Source organism: Chamaea fasciata, unplaced genomic scaffold (genome assembly GCF_029207755.1).
Source record: "Chamaea fasciata isolate MVZ Bird 193981 ecotype frontalis unplaced genomic scaffold, bChaFas1.0.hap1 SCAF_6, whole genome shotgun sequence".
Classification (NCBI taxonomy): Eukaryota; Metazoa; Chordata; class Aves; order Passeriformes; family Sylviidae; genus Chamaea; species Chamaea fasciata.
The window spans coordinates 27,576,572-27,596,023 of NW_027094091.1; the positions used below are offsets into that span (position 1 = coordinate 27,576,572).

General features: G+C 38.7%; 1 protein-coding gene across 4 annotated transcripts; it reads right to left on the reverse strand.

Annotated features, from left to right (window-relative positions):
• Positions 1 to 158: 158 nt before the first annotated feature.
• On the reverse strand, positions 159 to 18,776 carry AASDH (aminoadipate-semialdehyde dehydrogenase). 4 transcript variants are annotated; one of them, XM_066185777.1, is made up of 15 exons: positions 18,718 to 18,776; positions 17,638 to 17,890; positions 15,548 to 15,668; positions 14,521 to 14,861; positions 13,605 to 13,797; positions 11,221 to 11,462; positions 9,791 to 9,990; positions 9,166 to 9,338; positions 8,456 to 8,648; positions 7,815 to 7,933; positions 5,618 to 6,455; positions 4,398 to 4,561; positions 3,680 to 3,805; positions 2,327 to 2,458; positions 159 to 1,284 (listed from the first exon to the last, which is right to left on the reverse strand). In XM_066185777.1, exons 2-15 carry the CDS (start codon positions 17,865 to 17,867, stop codon positions 892 to 894), a joined length of 3,465 nt encoding a protein of 1,154 aa, XP_066041874.1. In that variant the 5' UTR covers positions 17,868 to 17,890; positions 18,718 to 18,776; the 3' UTR covers positions 159 to 891. The 4 variants fall into 4 exon arrangements, with proteins under 4 accessions (XP_066041874.1, XP_066041875.1, XP_066041872.1 ...); XM_066185778.1 differs by lacking the exon at positions 18,718 to 18,776 and adding an exon at positions 18,357 to 18,407 and having other exon boundaries at positions 9,791 to 9,897; XM_066185775.1 differs by lacking the exon at positions 18,718 to 18,776 and adding an exon at positions 18,357 to 18,407.
• Positions 18,777 to 19,452: the final 676 nt, after the last annotated feature.

The following is a 19,452-nucleotide window of genomic DNA, read 5'->3' on the forward strand; positions in this document are numbered from 1 at the left end:
TCATGAGAGAAAGTAAGACAGGAGTTTCTACATCTACTTCTTTTAGAAGACTCTTAGGAAATGCTCTCAGTGAAATGTACTTTTGCCACTGCAAGAACTTGATTTACATTACCAAGACTCCTGGTACTTATTTCTAAGGTATTAAAGAACACAAAAACCAATTTACACAACATTTTATTAATAGTTTTTTGTGAAGACAATGTAAACAGCATTCATTTAAATACCTTAAAAATTATTTGACAGTGGTTGATTTCACCAGTGCACACTTCACTTGGAACTCATACCATTCCTGTCATTGAAATTTAGTAAATATCTATGGTGTTGTTTCCACTTTGGAATACAAGAGGCAACTCCTACTGACTTCAATGTAGTCTAAGTATATGCTAGATTAATTGAGCCATGCTGGGCCTAGGTCCACAAAAGATGAACTATTCTGTTTGTACAAACTGTAGTAAACAGGTCGCTCCTTCCAGGTATATGATATTCAGGCTATGTCTCCAGAAATCAACTAAGATATTAGATTCAAAAAAGGACTTGGGCAAGCTTGCCTGGCACAGAAATCTTGACAGACAGACAAACACTAGTCTGGTGCAAGGAAAAGCCAGGCACAGGCGAGGATGGACGCAAAGGAAGCAATACACTCCTCCCTCGGAGGCGTGTCTGCTATCCAAGCTGTGGAATATGGCACATTACACACTTTGTCCTCTCTCTGGCAAGGTGCTGAGCAGCCATCCTCCCTCCATCACTGGACACTGCCTGATGCAAAATCCTACCTGATAAGCCTGCAAGGAGCATCTCTTGCCTGCAGCAAAATAGGCAGAGGGGTAGAGAGCATCTGTGAGCTCATAGTTTACAAATGTAAACAATAAAAATGAAGCAGCCTAACAGCTGCTATTTTTTTCCTGCTATGTACAGATCTAGACAATAAACATAATCATTTCTACAGCCAACAACAAGCTTTGTTCCCCATACTACGGGCGAAGAGAAAACCTCGCCTGGAAGCTTATCTACCCCTTCTGCTGTTCCGCTCTTGGCATTCAGGATCCACACTTTGCCATCTGTAGATACTGCTGCCAAGAGAATTTTGTTATTTAAGTCATCACTTTGGAAAACGAACGGTGTTCCATATACACTTGAAGTGGCTTCAAATTTCCACAGTAAATTACCCTCCATGTTACAGCAGTAGATAAAGCAGTCGTGAGAGCCAAAAAATATTTCTTGCTTAGTTAAACTTGAGAGGCATGGAGATGAAAACACTGGTCCATTAGTGGAAAACTGCCAAACCTACAGAAAGAACATTAGCACCCATTATCAAAGATTTTTTACATTATCAGTTTTACAGCAACTGTAATTTTTTAATAGACTCTTTGTTGACAGGAGAGCATTTCATTTCCAAAGTATACTAGATTTCAGTGAGGGCTGGTAAATCCTTGTCAAATTATAAGTTAGGTTTTACACAGAGAGTAAGCAATAAAAGTCTCATAAAACAGATGTGGAAGAATTGCTACCTTTGGTGAGGCCCATGTAAAAATGACCAGTTTGGGAAAAGAGTATTCTCGGGCTGTTGTACAATTAGTAGTGAACATCAAGAATCCTGTTAATATGCCATTCTTTGCCAGAAAGGCAGATATTCCTTTTGTAATACAGATTTCCTCGGCTTATGCTAAAAATGTGTAGATCCTCCTCAAGAGACTATCAGTTCAGCAACACTGCTGCAAGCAGAGAGCAGTGCACTGATAGACTTAACACATGTTTTATAATCAGAAAAGGCTTAGGAATTGCCATGTGTACTGCATCTCAGGCCAACAAATGAACGGTGTCAATTGTTTTAACACCAGACACAAACTACATTTATCTCTCAGGAACTAAAAAAACACTGTCATTTAATCTAATGTGAAGGCTGACACGTATTTTACTGACACAGGATTATGATTTAGCAGTTTTTTGATAAGTGCATAAAAATTCTAAGAAACCTTTACTTTTGAGTAACCACCATTTTACAGAAGAGATACCTTAAACATGCTTGAAAAGCTCCAAATGAAATAATTTCATTTGCTGGTACTACACTTGACAATTTACTTTGGCCATAAGGTCTGAACTAGAAGTTTTCCTACTGCATCAGGCAACTTGGGTTACTGATTTTTCCATGAACTGCATGGACTACCCTAGGCAAACAGTTTTCCTACTTTCTCCTCTCTAACAACAGGCACTTCTATTTGGTTCACAGAAAGGTATATGCAAATCATTAAGCCTCAGAAAACAGTCCTAATAAAGTATCTTATTCAGGGGTTTGTGATGGACATAAAAAACCCCAAAACTCTTTTACCTTTTCTCCAGAATGAGTGTAACAATATAAGTTTCCATCCACACACCCAACATAGACGTAGTTCTCATTGCAGTGAGGAGAGGAGAAGAGTGGTTTTCCAAGGTTGCTTTTCCAAATCTTCCTCCCTGTTACCTGCAAGTGGCAGCATGGAATATCTGATGCTTAACACAACTATAAGAAACAACACTTCCCCCAGCACAAAACATCCCTTCCATCACTGCCTGACCCAGCCCTTACGTAGTGTGGAAGAAAAAGCCAAATCCCCAAACCAAAACAACAATAACAAAACCCACACAAGACAAAATGTAATCAAAAACTCATTTTCTTCCTCACCCTAGGCAAAGTAATAATGATAATTAAAAGTGTATTAGCAGTAGTTCTAATAAATGCCAGATTCAGTTTTTTATTTCATTCCCAGCTGCTCAGTATGTGACAAGGACCAATGAAGCAGAGATACCTTGGAATCAAGTTATATTAATACTCCAGGACATGTTGCAACTCACTATCCATGACTGTCACAATGCATTCCTAGTGTATCCTGCAAATTCCCCAGGAATTAGGGTTATTCATAAAAACAGGAAGGCACAGACTCACTTCTAGGTGGGTTTCTCAGCTACCTGTTACTGTGGATTACAGAATAAAAAAATACCTTTTCTTAAGCACAGCTCACTCTTGCTGCAAAACCACGCACTGGTTTTCTAATGGTAGACTGGTTATTACTGAGGATAGTTGTAGTAGGTGGAAGGTAAAGGTGATTAGGATTGATGGTCTGTGTTGTGTGAGTACAAAAACATTAACAGCTGCTTCAAGTCCCTGTTATCAAGCAGGACCAGCTGTAAGCCAAAAATGCCTCAGAAAACCATGAAATTGCTCCACATCTATCAAGAATGCCATTTCCCCAGTGGAAAGAACAGAACTTCACACTGAGATTAAAATGACAGCTCTTAAATATGGGGAGGGAAACAGTAAGAGGAAGGAAGGGGCTTCTTTCTGCATTCTGTTCTGATTTCTGTATATTTTTTTTCCAGTCCTACTGTCAAAGGAGGAGAGGGTAGGAAATAAATCCACAGACTTGCTCTCACTCACTGGTTTTACTGATATGGGAATGACAAGAAACTGACTGCAACTTTGGCCTAAGGTCAGGATGTGAATTCAAGCAAGTCACTTCAGTTCTCTTTATCACCAGATAGATTTCTGAAGTATGAGAAGTATATCATTATAATGCCCCCAAGTGAAAAATATTTCATGGTAATATATGATCATCTTCCCTTTCATTAGAATAGCAATCTTAAATTCAAAAATACATCTGGTTTCATTTAAACTTGACATTAGGATGTAAGCAAAGGTACATACTGGCTTAACAGCCAGAAACAGTCCTCCCAGCGTAGCAACATAGAGATGATGGGGCAAAGAACTTAGACAAGGTGATGAAAACACAGCTCCACCTTCACAATGTAACTTCCATATACACTCCTTTTTCTGTAAGTACAAGAAAAAAGAATCATAAACAATTTTTCAATTGGAGTTAGAGCTCATCATGTTTACAAAGACCTTGGAATGTCAAACATTATCAAGTACTGTGTTTACACAGCAAATACTAGTTAAGAAGTGAAGACAATCTACATGATGTGACAGCAACACATATGCCATTGGCTTTTTCTTCCAGTAAATAAAGTAAATTCAGCTAACCAAAAGGCAGTATCTGCCCCTTTTATTTTCCATCTCCCTCCATCTTCTTGTTTAGAATGTGAGATTCTTTCCCCAGCAGAAAATCACAGTTCTATTTCTAGCTAGGCACCATATTCTGAAACATCCATGGAGAATTTAGTAACTAAGAATAAGATTTGGTTTCAATCAGGACTAATAACACAAGAACCACAACTGAGAACACCACTAAAACAGTTTACTGTCACATAATCCTAGCCTCACTTACAGTAGGCCCAACTATCACAAGTGTGATTGTGGACTCCTAAGAATACTAACACCAGTGGAACTTCCTCTGCTGCAGTATAAATAGAGTCTAAATTGGTTATTTATTGTTCTACATGTAAAAGTTAGTCAGTGTTCTTACATAAATATTCAAGGCATACACATGTTGGTCATGTGATCCAATGTAGACCAGTCCACTGGAAGGGTCTACAACTGCAGAGCTTTTCACAGCGTCTTCTGTGACAAAAGTCCAGTGTACTTCTCCATTACTGCTTTGAAGCACATACACTAAGCCATCATAACAACCTATGTGGAACAAAACATGATGGGGGGGAAAAAAGAATAATGATTATTTACATTTATGGAGCTGCATCACTGCTGGAAAGAAGTAAGATTATTCATAAGGTAGAGCTTCAAAGTATGTTTGAAAGCTCCTCCTGTGTTTTTAGCTCAAAGGTTTTGCTGATACAGTCAAACATGATCTGTGTGTTTTTTCTAAGTTACATTTAGAATACACTTATTTCACTACCTTTCTATCAAATTTTTCAGTAACAATACTAGAAAACAGCGAGTTGCTGAAAAAAAAGAATACAAATTTTTCTAATTACCCCTTTGTCTAGGTTTTGTTTCTGAAAACAAAGATGTTAAAAGAATAAAGTTTGTTAGTTTTCTAATGAAAACCGAACTGTCATCATAGAATTTCATGTTAATGAAATATTCAATTTTATTATCAAAAGTGAACAGCAACCAAAATACAAACAAAAAGATGGCAACATTAGATTTGCACCACTTGGATATCTGTGCTAACCAGTGCTGTAGACGTATTAGTTAAAAAGATGACACTAAGATAAATGGCAACTCCACTGACCATAGGTATGAGAAAACCAAAAAATTATCCAAACATGTTTTTTACATTTCTGAAAAGAAGAGTCAAATAAGATAATTAAACTCTGTGAAAAACAGTATGAGGTACCATGTACTAATTTCTAGCTCTATCAACTTACAAAGATATTTTAAGACTGCATTACCTTTCCATACTTTAAAACAATTTGAAAACACGTTTAAATGTCACACCTTAATCTACCACTGAAAAAGAAACTGCGGCCATTGATTACTCCTTAGTAATAAACTGAGATACAACAAACCACAAGTGTTTATGTTAGATAAGCTCCATCACTAGTTAACATGAAACCTAAATTACTTCTTCCTTCTGTTTCTATTTTACAATAAATTAGTTCTGAGGCAGACACAGAAGTTGATGGATGGAGGACAACTAGAGATAAGAAATATGATTCTCTGTCATTCATCTTGTATTTAGCAGAAAATAAGGATTTAAAATGAAGGCTGAAACAAAAGACATACCAACAACAATGAAATTTCCACACTTGGATGCACAGGCAGAAGATTCAATACGATCTCCAAGGGTCGTCTCCCATTTTATTTCTCCCAAATCTAGATCAATTGCCTGCATGGCATGGGAGTGAGAGCCAACATATACAGATGCAGATACTTCTTCTTTAGCTGGTATTATAACCAGTGGTGATGCATCAACACATTTTCTCATGTTTGACTTCCACCTCACACACGATGCCAACTCTGCCACTAATGAATGACTACATTCTGCATGGATTTGCTGAACAGAGGAATGATCATTTTTATGTGCCTTGTTTGCAAGTGTTAAAATTCTGTTCTCTAGTTCAGACCCTTGTACATGGCTTTTCATTACAGCTGGAGTCTTGGAATGCAGAAAGGATGGCTGCTGTAGTGGTTCCATTCCTACCTGTACTGTATTTTTGGGCTGCATAGAAGACTTGGTGAAATTCATAGGGAAAAAATGATTTCCTCTGTTCAGTGCAATAAATGGAATTAATCCTGAAGCAATCTCAAGATCTCTTTCAGATGTCAGTTTAATATATTTTCCATGGAATTCCTCACCACTGTTCCCTCTTAATTTTCTTTTCACAACATTGTCAGGATTCATTAATTGTTCTTCATCTGGAAATAGTATTTTAAGAATGTGTCTGTAAACCTCTTCAATTGAGTGGCTGAGAATAACTTCAAGGAGTCCAGGCACAGCTTTGCCTACTAACATCTCAATTTCTTCAAAAAATCGTAGTGCCTTCAGGGAGTCTCCACCACTGTACAGAAACACTGCATCTTTGGGAATTCCCGTGGAATCACATGGAAGACCGAGGACAGACTAGAGAAAAAAAGGAGAGAGGTACCAGTCCATAGGTGTTATACCATGTCACACACATAAAACCTCAGGTGGGGTAGAATCCACCTGAACACACAGAAGTTGTGCTAAAAATCAACAACTGAGAAAATTCACTACTCTGCAAAAATAATTGGAAGATGTTAGTGCCAACAGAGAGACTGACAGAACAAGAATTGGGGGGAAAGAGGAAATAGGGAGATACTAATTCTGTACTACAAAATGTCTTGCTCAAATCCGATTCTGCAGTCTAAGGAATTAAAGGGAATTGTACTGTATATTGCTTGGCGATTTTCAACACCATTTCTAAACGACAACTTTGCAGATGAAACATAGATGCCTTTTGATAAAATCAGTTTAGGTGTTTTATTTTAATAATAAAGTTTATATAAACTGTTCCTTTTTACTTCTGAATTATTTAAGTAACCTACTTACCTACCTGCTTTTGAAGTTATAAGCCCTTCAGTTCATGAAAGATTTTGCATTTGGCATTGTTACTATAACAAACAGCAATAACCATGTCGCTTCTCACTGCACTCCCTTGTTATTAAGTCTGGGTCAAGTTAAAGTTATTAAGTTATTAATATAAAGTTATTAAGTCTGTTATTAAGTCAAGTCCAAACCCTTTGGTTTTGGAAGCCACCTTCTGTTGTCCATAATGGGTCCAGGGCACATCCAATCCCCTGGGCTATCACTTCATAGCCATCAATGTGAAAAGGATCGGCACAGACAAATAAATATACTACATTTACTTGTTCAAGTCCTAGGCCACAGTTAATCCCACTTTCAGGTGAAACTTGTAAGTCCACCTTTGAAAAACAAAGTAATACTGTTTGGCATCATATTTCAGTACCCTGAAAAACAAGTCTTTAGCACAGGAATTTAGAAACAATCCAAGCAGGTAGTCTGAAAGACAATTGTGCAACTGTGCCATCTATTTAAAAAAGGACTCTTCAATTTATAATTATCTAGAGAAACAAGAAACTCTACTAACAGTTGTTTTTTTTCTTTTTTTAAATGAAGTTTCCATGTCCCAGTTCCTTGTTTTCTTCAGTGATTTCTTCTTTTGGCATGTGAAGTGACAGATTACATTGTTTCTATGCTAATAGCTTACACCTCATAGCCTGCAGTTTTATCTGATAAAGAAATATAAATTACTCCCTCTTGGCCACTGCAGAGCAGCTATATTTAAGTAATAACTGAACAGAAAAGAGCTGTACTGCTTAAATCTATAGGCAGCTAGAATGTTCTGGTTGCATTAGTCATACTTCTTAAAACTGCTTAATTCCTGACACATATATAATGATCCACTTGCAAAGATAAAAAGGCAGCTCAAAATACTACCTTCCATAAATACTGCAATCTTTCCCACAATTCCTCTGCGTCACTCAGCTTACTGTCACGCCTTCTGGAGTTTAGATGGTTCTCGTAAATCTTGTTCAGTTCAGATATATCAACTTTGCCTTTGTAGAAAATAAAGGACGATTTTTTTTCATTGCTCTTTTAGTATTAGCACTTTCAAAACTTGCTCTGCCCAAGTAGTCACTATATTCTTGTATGTATTTCCTTATTCATACTCTACTGCATCTGCATTTTTTTACACAGTTGATCAACTACACGAAACACAGTAAGGTTTTTGAAAATTTACCCCCCCCCCCCCACATAATCCCACCTTCAAGGCCTGGTTTTTCCTCAGCATAAGTGAGGGTCCTGTTGCAGACTGCAACAGGAGCAGCTGAGGTAAGAAATGTGCAGTGGTAAAACTAAATTGATTTTTCCACTATTCTTTGACTCTCAAATGAAACATCATCAAGAAAACATAAAAATACATGGCCATTATTTCCTACTAGGCATTACTTATCCAATGTACATATTCTAAAAGCATGAATCAGATACTGGATTTTGGTCAATACAAGAAAAAAAAATTAAAAAAGCAATGGACACCATTAAAACAAGTGGCAAAGGTTCTAAATGGCTTCATTTACCATGTGATGTTAAAGGCAAAGCTTCAATCACTACAATCTTGTCAGGGACTCCATAAGCTGGTAGACGCTTCTGGAGTTCTTTAAGTGTTTCTCTCTCTTCAAAATCATCTTTGGGTAAAACAAACAGGATAAGTTTTTCCTGCTGATACCAGGTAACCGCACAAGCTTCCACCTGGCAAAGATCTTCAGCAACCTGTAATCAAAAAACATTAGTCTTGCTTTGAAATGCCTGTCATCAATAGAGTAAAAGAAGCAAAAAACAAGGAAAAAAGTGCACACACTTAACAACTGTATTATATTCCTACATAGCATCCTATGAAGTATCTTCTTTTGTAGCTGAAGCTTGTACTTCACATAAAAATGAACTCATAGATATACGTATTATTTGCCAAAATGCCATGAACGAGATATAATCCAAGAATCTGACACGATCTTGTAGAACAACCACTATACTCAGTACTTTTCAGATGTTTATACAGTTCTCAATTCTCCTGGAAGAAACTACACAATAAAACAGATTTCCAAGAGCTCAGAAGAAACTCCTCCCTAAATTACGTGACTAGATTTTTTATAATACACCCTCCAAATTCCTTTAGGCTCCTGAAAGTCATCTGAAAACAAGAAAATACCCATTTCTGATGATAACAATGTGTTCCTTATATGTGCCTTTCTATAGAGGCATACTCTACTCTGTGGATGTGAGCACTTACCTGCTGTAGATACTCAATATTAAAACGTCTGCTGTGACGTTTAATCTGATTGTCTTTCCGACCCAAAAAGAACAACTTTCCATTCTTCACTCTTACAAAATCCCCTGTTTCTCTCATTGTACCCAGTGGCACAGTTACTTCATCATCAAGAAGGCAGATTCGTTCTTCACCACCTATACAAAAAAAGATTGTGGTCATATATATTAAAGAGCTAACTGTAAATGAAAATGATAAAGAGTCTTTGACCAAATTCTCTTAAACTTTACCAAGCATTATAAGAAATACGGAAATATTATCAAGGTCTAAACTTCTGAAATGTACAATTTTGGCTATGCAGTTAATTCAGTTAATACACAGAAATTAATTCAGCTGACAATGTCAAAATGCAAGACGGGAAAAAGAAATCAGTATAATGAAGGCATAGTCTGCAGATAAAATGATGGTAATTTCCTGTTCATCAGTCCAACAACCTAAAATACTATCAGAAGGTTCCAACCCAAATCAGAACTTAAGATGCTATATTAATCTGTACATTACAGGCAAATATCAAGTAAAATAATCAATGTATTATTAAAACTCAATCAATTAAAATCAGTATCGTAGAAGAATTAGAAAATAAAATAACCTATAAATATTTGTCCCTCGCCTTCAAGAACCACAGATCCATTCGCATGTCTGACCTCAACTTTTGTTCCAAGGAGTGGTGATCCCAAAGGTATAGGAAAATCCGTTCTAAATATATTAGAGAGAAACAGTAGAAGTCTTTTTCTTCTGGACACAAAACAACTGTCCCAGAAACCAGGTATCATGTAGTTTTTTAAAGGACTGGAATTATAGAAAAGGAAGATGCTTGGGACTTCTTTCTACAAATGCTTCTTCTTTAAAAATATACCAATTTATTAAAAATTAAAAACCTCATCAGTGTGCATGGGTGTCACTAATATATACCAGAAAACCCCACAGAATTATAGAAAATAAGGCCTGAATAGACCCTGAAATACCCTGAGAGAACCCCAAGCATTTTAGTTTAATTTTAAGTCTCCCAGATTGAAACAGCCATGAAGTCAACCAATTTAAGCATGTGTAACTGCTTTCTAACTCACTTTTCCCTAATTTGAGCTTTTACACTATTTTAATAAGTACAGTTAAGAAAAGTTCAGAAAAAGATTTAGAAAATGTTCAGTTCAAAAAAGACTGAAATATAAGAAACTGTCATTTCCATGTCATGTATCTATTACAGACTTCTGTTGAACTATTGACCAACTTCCTTCCTTTCCCTTCATTCTCCAGCCTCTTCAAGCAGTTGCAGGACCTCATTTATTGAATACAGAAGCTATTTCTAAGTGGGAGTATAGAATAATATATTTTCTTCAGTAAAGCAAAACTTAAAGCAACTTTAAATAACTTTGGCATGCACTCCAGTTTCTGTTTTAAAGTATTACATTTTATGTTTGAACTCAGAGAAAATTAGTTTTACATGAGAATTTAATAACACCTCATGACAATCCACCATTTTCAGTCTTCAAGAGTTTAAGCACTAGGTTAATATATAACATCATTTGAGCAAACCATCCCATTTTGGAGGACACATTTAACTCAAACTGCTTGTATAATTATTATGCCATGGAATAATCACACATTGCAGAGAGAAAAGGAAACAGTGAGATAATGGGAAGTACCTTTCATGACTCTATAAAACAATATGAAGAAAAAAATGCCAAACAACCAAACAAGTCAGAAAGGGAGTGAAATATGACAGAGTGATAAAAAAGAAAGTACTTCTTGAAGTTTAAGTAAAATTACTGTGAAACCTTGGGTGAGCCACTTTGGACTATCTTCTGTCATCCACACTACTAAAATAGGGGAGGGGGGGCTGTACTGGCTCGTGAGATAACGGATTACTCTGTTTCCAGATAAAACCCAAATGTAACTTCTACCAGTATAAACACTCATGAGGACTCAGTAGCCCTGGTAACAGGAGACTGAGGTTCTATTTTTGTGATTTTCATCATTCACATGATTGGCCAAGCCATTGAGAACAGTGAATTTTCCTACCTAAAATCAGCACTAAAAACCTCCTCAGGAATCTTATAGCAAGTGGCCCAGCTTGACACTTCAGTGATACCATAGAGATTAAAAATACTTGTTTTGTTCTCCTTGTGCTTCCAGCTTTTCAAGAGACTCAGTGCAGGAAATGCTTCACCACCAAGGGCTAAGACACGAAGAGAAGTATTTGCAGACAACACTCTTGATTTAATAATGGGAGCTCCAAACCTCCTGAGAAGTGTTGGTGTTGCCTGAACGATACATATTAACAAAAAAAAAAAAAAAAAAAAGAAAAGAAAAAAAAAAAGAAAAAAAAAAAAGAAGAAGAGAAAGACCTGTTACATTTTATCAGTGTATGTGTACCTCTCTTCCTGCTTTATCCTACCTGCACAGCTGTATTATGGACGTACTTTGAAACATATACGTAATAACGATCACAATGGTGTTTTGTGAGATTTTGTTTCTTACAAGGCCTTTAAGGAGTACAATCAGCATCAATCTATGTTCTTCTTCAAAGCTTCTTCTTTACCCAAGTGTGGTGTGGGTTCCCTTTTGTGTTTCAGCTATTACCTCAAGTGTATGCCCATTAGTTCTTACGTTAATTACTTGGAAATAGAAAGTAACACAGTATTCTCTTCAGGTTACTGTTTGAGCCTTTTTTCCCTTATTTCCAGAATGTTACAGCAAAAATAAAACTTTATACATCTGATTAATTTGCATACAGAACATTTAGAGACCTTACATAACAGTAAAAATTCCTAGGATGCCGGATTCTGGGTTGTCCTTGATTTATGTAAATAGAGCAGTTTACAAGAATTAGTTTTTTTCAAAGCTTTCACTAAAATAAGTAGAGGGAAAAGATATAAAACCCAAATCCCCCAAACCAGTTTCCTTAAACATTTATTTCTATAAAGCAATTGGTGATGTAGAGCCTTTCACTGAAAGAAAACAACCAGTAAATCATTTTACCAGGCACATTTCACTCTCATTCTTGCCTACTTTTCTAGTAAAAGAACTGGAAAATTAATGGGATTACTTCTTACCAGATTCTTCTTTTCTAGTAATAGACGAAGACCACCTTTTTGCAACTGATAATTTGAACTTTAGTGAAATAATAGCAACAAAACAAGGAAAAAATTTATACTCTTTGCGGCCTCATAACTATTTTTGGATTTCTCAAGTCTGCTCAAAAAATTCAAGGAGGAGAGGTAATGTCTTTCTATTCTTTAAGAAATATCTTAAAATTACTCATCCATCATTAAGCTGTAAGGAGAACATTTTTGTCAATTATTCAGCTGAGAAGCCCTTCCTTCACTGATTAGGACAGTGATAAAAAACCAAACAAACCAAATCAAACTTTTCTTAGAAAGACTTCAAAAATCTTCATTCACGAAATTCTGCCTTTCTCTATTACTGCTTAACATGCTTAACAAACATACCTTTAAAAGTCTCAAAAGACATTTAAAAAATCTTGCTCTTAGAGAGAAATATCTCAGATTATTTTTCTAAAAGCAACTGAGGTAAATTGATCATGAAATTTGTATATCAGAGGATAATCTACACCATTTATAGCAGTCCTAACAAATAAAAATAAGAGCAGAGAATTGTTACAAAAGATTTGTAATTAATGGATTTTTTTGTCTGCTATGGAATCTTCAGCTAGCTACTCACTAATCTTAAATTTACACCCTACAACTATCTCAACTATCACCATTCTTACAAAAAAAAGTCTGGAACACAAATCCTACAAGGAGCAGCTGAAGGAACTGAGGGTGTTTAGCCTGGAGAAAGTTTGCAAACTTTACAACTATTAAAATTGAAATCATATAGGAGATAACCTATTTTAAGACATAAGAGACATATGAATCCTCATATAAGCAGGTGACATGAAAACACTAAGTATTGCTCTGAAATCAATGATTACCTTGTTCTCATTATTGTAAAAATGAGAAACATTTTACCACCCTATATATAGCACTGGTTTAGTTGTACAGTTAGCATAAAAACTAAGATTAAAACTTAAAAGTTGTCTATAAGGAAAGACTCCAAGATCAAGCCCATTAAAAAGTGCTTAAAACATCTGTAACAGTTTACTCTATTACCAGATTCTTCAGAACAAAAAGCTTAACTAACAGAATATTTCAAAAATTCTTAATAAGTAAAGGTTTCTTAAAATAATCTTTAGCTCAGTGTTTTCTATCACAAAATGTTTGAGGTTTTGATCAAATGGTAATTTTCTAGACAGCTAACAGTCCACAACAAAAAGGATAGATATTGCCTATGGGCAAGAACACTCCTGTCCTATTAACTCCTAGATTCTAGGCTGATGAAAAAGTAGTACACACTAGGCAAAGTGAGAAGCAAGCGACTGACGACACTTAGATTTTGCCTACCTGCAACACTGTCACGTGGTGGTGGTGAAACAGAGCAGCTGAGAGCTCCACGGGCATCATTTTAATGGTGTTTGGTACAACAAGAATACAGGCTCCACTTGTCAGAGCCATGAACAACTCAACCACAGATGGGTCAAATGTGAGGGGAGAAGCCAGGAATAGCACATCATCCTGTGTGATCTCAAATATGGATCTAAAATAAGAAAGCTAGGAATTACAAATCCAATGCATGCAGTCAAAAGACCCTTTCCAACTAAAAGAATGAAAGCATGAAAGAAATGCATTAGCGAAGCTCAGATCTTACGGGCTCTTGATTATGGAGACAGATAATTTAAGCAAGAGCTCCTGGACTGTAACTGTCGATTTCACTAATGACGTATTTTATGAAGATACCGACCATATTACACACCAACAGAGTTTGCTGAAAGGCATATTTCAACTAACAGATGCTCATTCAAAAAGGACAAATATAAAGAAAGAAAAAGCAAAGAAGAAAGACAAGAGAGAAAAAATATTGTATTTTCCATAACAGATTTGTTTTAATATGAAATGAAACAGAAAGAAACCTGGGTAGTCTAAAAAGGAATTATGACTTACGATCTACAGAACACGGTAAATACAACTGTGAACAAATGATTAATTTTGTTGTCTCTTTTTTTAAGCCACAAGCCAGATGATGGTACAAAACTTGCAGCATGTCTACTATTTGAAGCACAGCACTCAAAAATGAAGGCAAAGCATCATTTAAGTATAATACTGAAAGAGAAACAAAATGTTATGATTCTATTTGGAAATAAAAGCAAAAAAACCCACAAAGGTGAATAAGGGTTTAAGACTTCTCTGAAGTATTAAAAAAAATCCTAAAAGCATCAAATTTGTAAAAGCATTTGAAAGGAAAACTGAAAACCACACTTACTTAAGATGCTGGATATTAGGCACTATACATTTATGAGGCACTCTGACTATTTTGGGGATCCCTGTAGTTCCTGATGTATGCAAGACATATGCTAAAGTGTCCTTCTGGCCAGCATCCATGTTCCCTGCTTCTGATGTTTTTACTTCAGTTTGATCTGGGCAGATGGCAAATCCTGGCTGCGAGTTATCCACAGCTCTGAAAGGTTCACATTTACTTTTCATATTGCCTACTTCTGAACTGAAATCAGTGTTGCTTGAGCTCATTTGGAAGAGAGTTAAACCAATATGTTCTATGGCAGAGGAATTGTGGTAAATACAGCCAGCATGGGACATCCGGAATTTCTGCAAGAGAAAATGAACAATTCAAACAGTGGAACTTAGGAGGCACTGTTGGTGTTCACCTGAATGCAACAAAATAGAAAACAGCATTTCATACACACAAGCTGTGATTTTTCATACCTCTACTCTTGGAGGACAGACATCAGACAATTACAAGTTCATGTATTTCTAGAAATTAAGTATGAGTGAACAGAGACTTCATAAATGCAAAATAAGCAATTATCTGAGCAAATGAAAAAAAGAAAGGGAAACATACAAAAGAATGCTGCAGAAGACCAAGGAATCTGAATTGTAACTTGTCTATTCCCTTTGCAGTGAGTGAGGGTATAAGATCTGGGATGAGTTAGACAAAGAGAGAAACCCAAGTATTAAATGCAGGAGCTTTTTTAACTACTGCAGATTTCCAGCTCTTAGCACTGACATATAAAGAAAGAAATTTGGAAAAGTCTTCCAGTATCAGTGCCCAACAAAGTTGCCTGAACAACAGAAGAAAGCAATTATTTTGAAGAACAGAGAAACATTTTGTACTTCTGATTTTAAAGACGTTCTTTTCTGGATAAGAAAGACAACCTTTTGCCATGAAAAAACAAAAGCACTCCATCTAAGTTCATTAAAACAGAATTCAATCTGCATATCTACACATGTCTAAACTGCCCTTTAATGCTTCCTATAGAAGTCTGAACATTTACCTTTATTTTGTCATTCTCAACAAGAATATACTGAAGATTGCTTTTCTTCATGAAGTGAGTGGATATAGTTGGTGGTGCATCTGGATCAATAGGTGAATAGGCAGCTGGAACTTGAAGGATTCTAATAAAACACAAACAATTTTTAAACAATTTTTCAAAAGCTAACAAAATCGTCTTAAGATTTTGCTAAAATTTCTTTTATACTTTTATAATCGCAGAAAAATGTTTTCTAGTTGAGCTAGAAAATGTAGTCATGACTTTTAAAGATCATGTTGGTAACAAAGTAGGATAAAAATCAGACCTTTTGGTCTTTTACAAGGGAAATGATTAAAGCTATATGAAAACATTCAATATTATTTCTGGCCAAGCAAGTGATACCATACAAAAGGTATCACTGACATCAACAGCATCACATTTTAAAACCTTCTGGTATTGACTAGAAACAGAAATGTAACCCTTCCATTTACCCAAAGACAACATGTATAAACGTATTCTAAAAAGCTCCAAAAGCCTGCACGCTTTCCCTACAAGTGTAAAGAACGCAGCGTAGGAAAATCTCCGCACACCCTGGGATGTGTTTCCCCCAAGGCAGGCCGAGCAGCTAGCTCCAAGTCCCGGCGCTCCCGTTCCCAGCCCCGCAGCGGCGCTCCCGGAGAGCCACAAGCGCTGGAACTCGCTACCGCCCCAAAACCAAACCGAGTAAGCGGCGACTGAAGTATGAACCGCCCCAAAAATCCTCACATTTGCTCTGCTGTTGAGTTCTGTACTGTACGTACAATTTAATTGCTATATTTCCTCTCAGTGCAAGTGGTTTGTCACTGCAGTAACGCCAAGGTCCTGAACGGAGACGTGGGAACGGCAGCATCCCACATGCTCCTACAGCCACTTGTGCCAGTAAGCACTTAAGCCTGCCCTGCATCACACAGCCGCCAACTACTCACAATGACAGCTGTAAGAATCAAAGAGCCCCAGCAGATCCCCCTCACACAGCAAAAGAAAACTGTTACCACTCTGTTCATTGGGATACAGGACAAATCAGGAAGCAAAGGACCTCAGTATGCTGAGGCAGGCAGAGCCAGCTGTGACACAAGAGCAGGCTGTTCAGGTCTTTGTCCAGTCAGGCTCTGAACACCTCCAGGGATGGTGCCTGCACAACATCTCACAGCAACCAGCTGCGCTAGGGCAAAGCATTTGGAAGAGGTTTACGATTGCAGTACTTGCTCACTCCATTGAAATCCTTATACTCCACTGTGGTACTTCTGGTGCTATTGTATATTTTACATGAGGTGTGAACAACAGGGAAATCCTGACACAGGCCATGCCCCCAGGAAACACAAGTGCCGCTATATTCATCAGCTGAAAAAAATATGCTTGTGAGCCTGTGATTGTCAATTCCATCATAAATGCTAGGAATACAAAAGATACCTATACAAAGGACACAAACATTAGGATTCATCAGCAGAAGCAGAATTTTAAAAATTGCTAGAATAACATGAGTGTTGCGATCACAAGCATTTCAATTTCCTAGCCATTAGTTAATCTATACCACTTCAGTGTAACACTGCTCATTACTTCTTTCCATAATATTTGTAATGGAACGTTAAATATATGTTCATTTAGCTTAAAATACAGAATTTGCATTCAGTTTTTTTGTTGTTGTTTTTGTTTCGGTTTTTTTTTTTTTGCCAGCAAGACAATACATTGTCCTGCACAGTCCTTCTCTCAATAGATGTCTTCTGCCAGATCACTTCCAGTTTTAAACAAGCAGAACAAAGATACTAGTCATTAGCTTTTTTGTATTTCTATAAGCATGCTAAATTACTTTTAATGAAGGGATGCAGTTGCAGACAGTTTACAGCTTTGAGACTTAAGATTCAGAAATATTTTAGCAATGGCTTTTCGAAAGACTGTCATATGGCAATCTGACAATCTTTTCCCCTAAATGATGCAAGACTCCAGCACCTTGACTGCACTACTATGCTATCACTACATTTTTGTTGCTATTAAAAATATAAACAAACTGTAAAATTTGCTTTAACAGCGATGACCCTTAAAAACCCAACACAGATTGCAAGCACTCAAACCATTACCCTAAGATCCAAGACGGCAGGTTTATTCCTGGACAGCAGTAAAGGCCTATTTCACATTTGCCTTGGTGGCCACAGTGCTTTTGAAGGAAGGCTGTCAGTTGCACGGCAAGCTCAAGCATGGTGGCGTAGGTGTAGCAGGCTGGAGGTTTCCCAGTGCATTCATCAAAGCGAACTGCTGCTCTGTCCGAGTATAGGCCGGCGGCCCGGGCCACCAGCTCCTGCAGCGTCATCGCGGCTGCATCGCTCCGGTCCCCTGGAAGAACCACAGACCACACTCACCTTTAAGTCTTCAGTCGGACTACAAAGGCACACAAAACACTACCCGGAAGAGGGGAAAAAAAAGAAAAAAAAGGAAGGAAAGAAAGAAAGATCCATAGCAGAGAATACACAGCTCTACCACGCCTCAGAATGCAAAAAGTGCAAAGCTGGATTCTTGACTTGTACACAGGTAGTTTATTCCTCACCGTTACACTTTTATTTTTAAAGCTGGGTATCACTGAATTGCTAACTTCATTAACATAGCTTAATTAATTAGTAAATCTTCCGAGGGAATTGTGAAATGAGACTCCTTCCTTCACAAGCAGAAACCCCCAACACCTGAACTTTTAGGGCACTGCTCGTGCCGGCGCCCGTTTCTGCCCCGCGAGCCCTCCGGCCAAGCCCGGAGCGGTGACCGGCACAGATCCGGGCTATGGCCCCGCTCTCCTCTTTCAGGTTACCCCGTTTCCACACGGGACGGGCAGCGCCCGGCCGTTCCCGGCGCTCCTCGGGATCGCCGCCCGCGGCACTTCCGGTGCCCTCTGGCCCCGCCCCAGCCCGGCAGCGGCACCGCCTCCGATTGGTGGGACGCGGCAATGCCGCGCTCTCATTGGCCAGCGACCGCCGCGCCGCTTGGGTATCCATAAGCCGCGCCTGCTCCGCCAGAACCCTGCGCCATTGCTTCCGGAGGGAAAGAGGGAGGGAGACAGGAAGAGCGGGTGCGCCAAAGCCTTCCCCGCTGTCCCTGGGAGACGTGGGAAATACGCTAAAACAAATGCAGGTGTCTCGGGCGAAGGGCAGGGCTCCCCTGCTCACGCTTACAGTTCACTCCTCTCCGTCCCCGTCTGTCCGTCCCCCTCCGGCCCAGGTGGTACGGGCCTTCCCGCCGGTGGTGGCGCCGTGGGCGGGCGGGGATGTCACGTCCGGGCTGTGGGGCGGGAGTTCCGCCCTTCCCTGTGTGGGGAGCGGGGGGCTGCCTGGGCTATCCCAGGAGCGACCCCTGCAGCAGTGCCTGGACTGTCCTCTAGAGTGGCCCCTGCAGCCGGCCCATGTCTGGCTCCCGGCGGGGCGAACGGCGGCGGCCAGAGCTGGGCTTCCCCCCGATACGATTTAGGGCCGCCAGCGGGGAGTGAGGGTGAGGGTAGCGGGAGCCCTGCTGGGAAGGGGGGCACAGGTACTGCCCTAGTGCAGCGTGCGTGACTTAATGACATAAAGCCATAAAACCATGGAATGTAACGGATCGGAAGAGACCTTAAAAATCCTGTAGCTCCTACACCCTGCCATGAGCAGGGACACCTTTCACTAGACCAGGTTGCTCAGTGGGCCATGCAGCCTGACTTTGAGCACTTCCCAGGGATGGGGCGTTCACATGTTCTCCGGGCAGCCTGTGCCAGTGCCTCACCACCCTCACAGTAAATGATTTGCTTTGGCTCCGAGGCGCATTCAGGGTGTACTTATTAAACAAACCTCTGTGCATGGTGCCGGGGATGCCTCAGAGGGAGAGAACGAGAAGACCAGTTCACAACCATTTTTAATGTTTGCATGGGAGAAGTTAGA

Bases quoted from the DNA above. Each gene is read 5' to 3' on its own strand.
- AASDH (XM_066185777.1), bottom strand. From the start codon at position 17,867: ATGACGCTGCAGGAGCTGGTGGCCCGGGCCGCCGGCCTATACTCGGAC. The intron at 7,934-8,455 runs GTAAATGAAGCC...TTTTCTACAAAG, and splicing joins TTTGCCTTTAACATCACATG to GCAAAGTTGATATATCTGAA. The intron at 6,456-7,814 runs GTAGTATTTTGA...TTTTTTCTCTAG, and splicing joins GATTGCAGTATTTATGGAAG to TCTGTCCTCGGTCTTCCATG.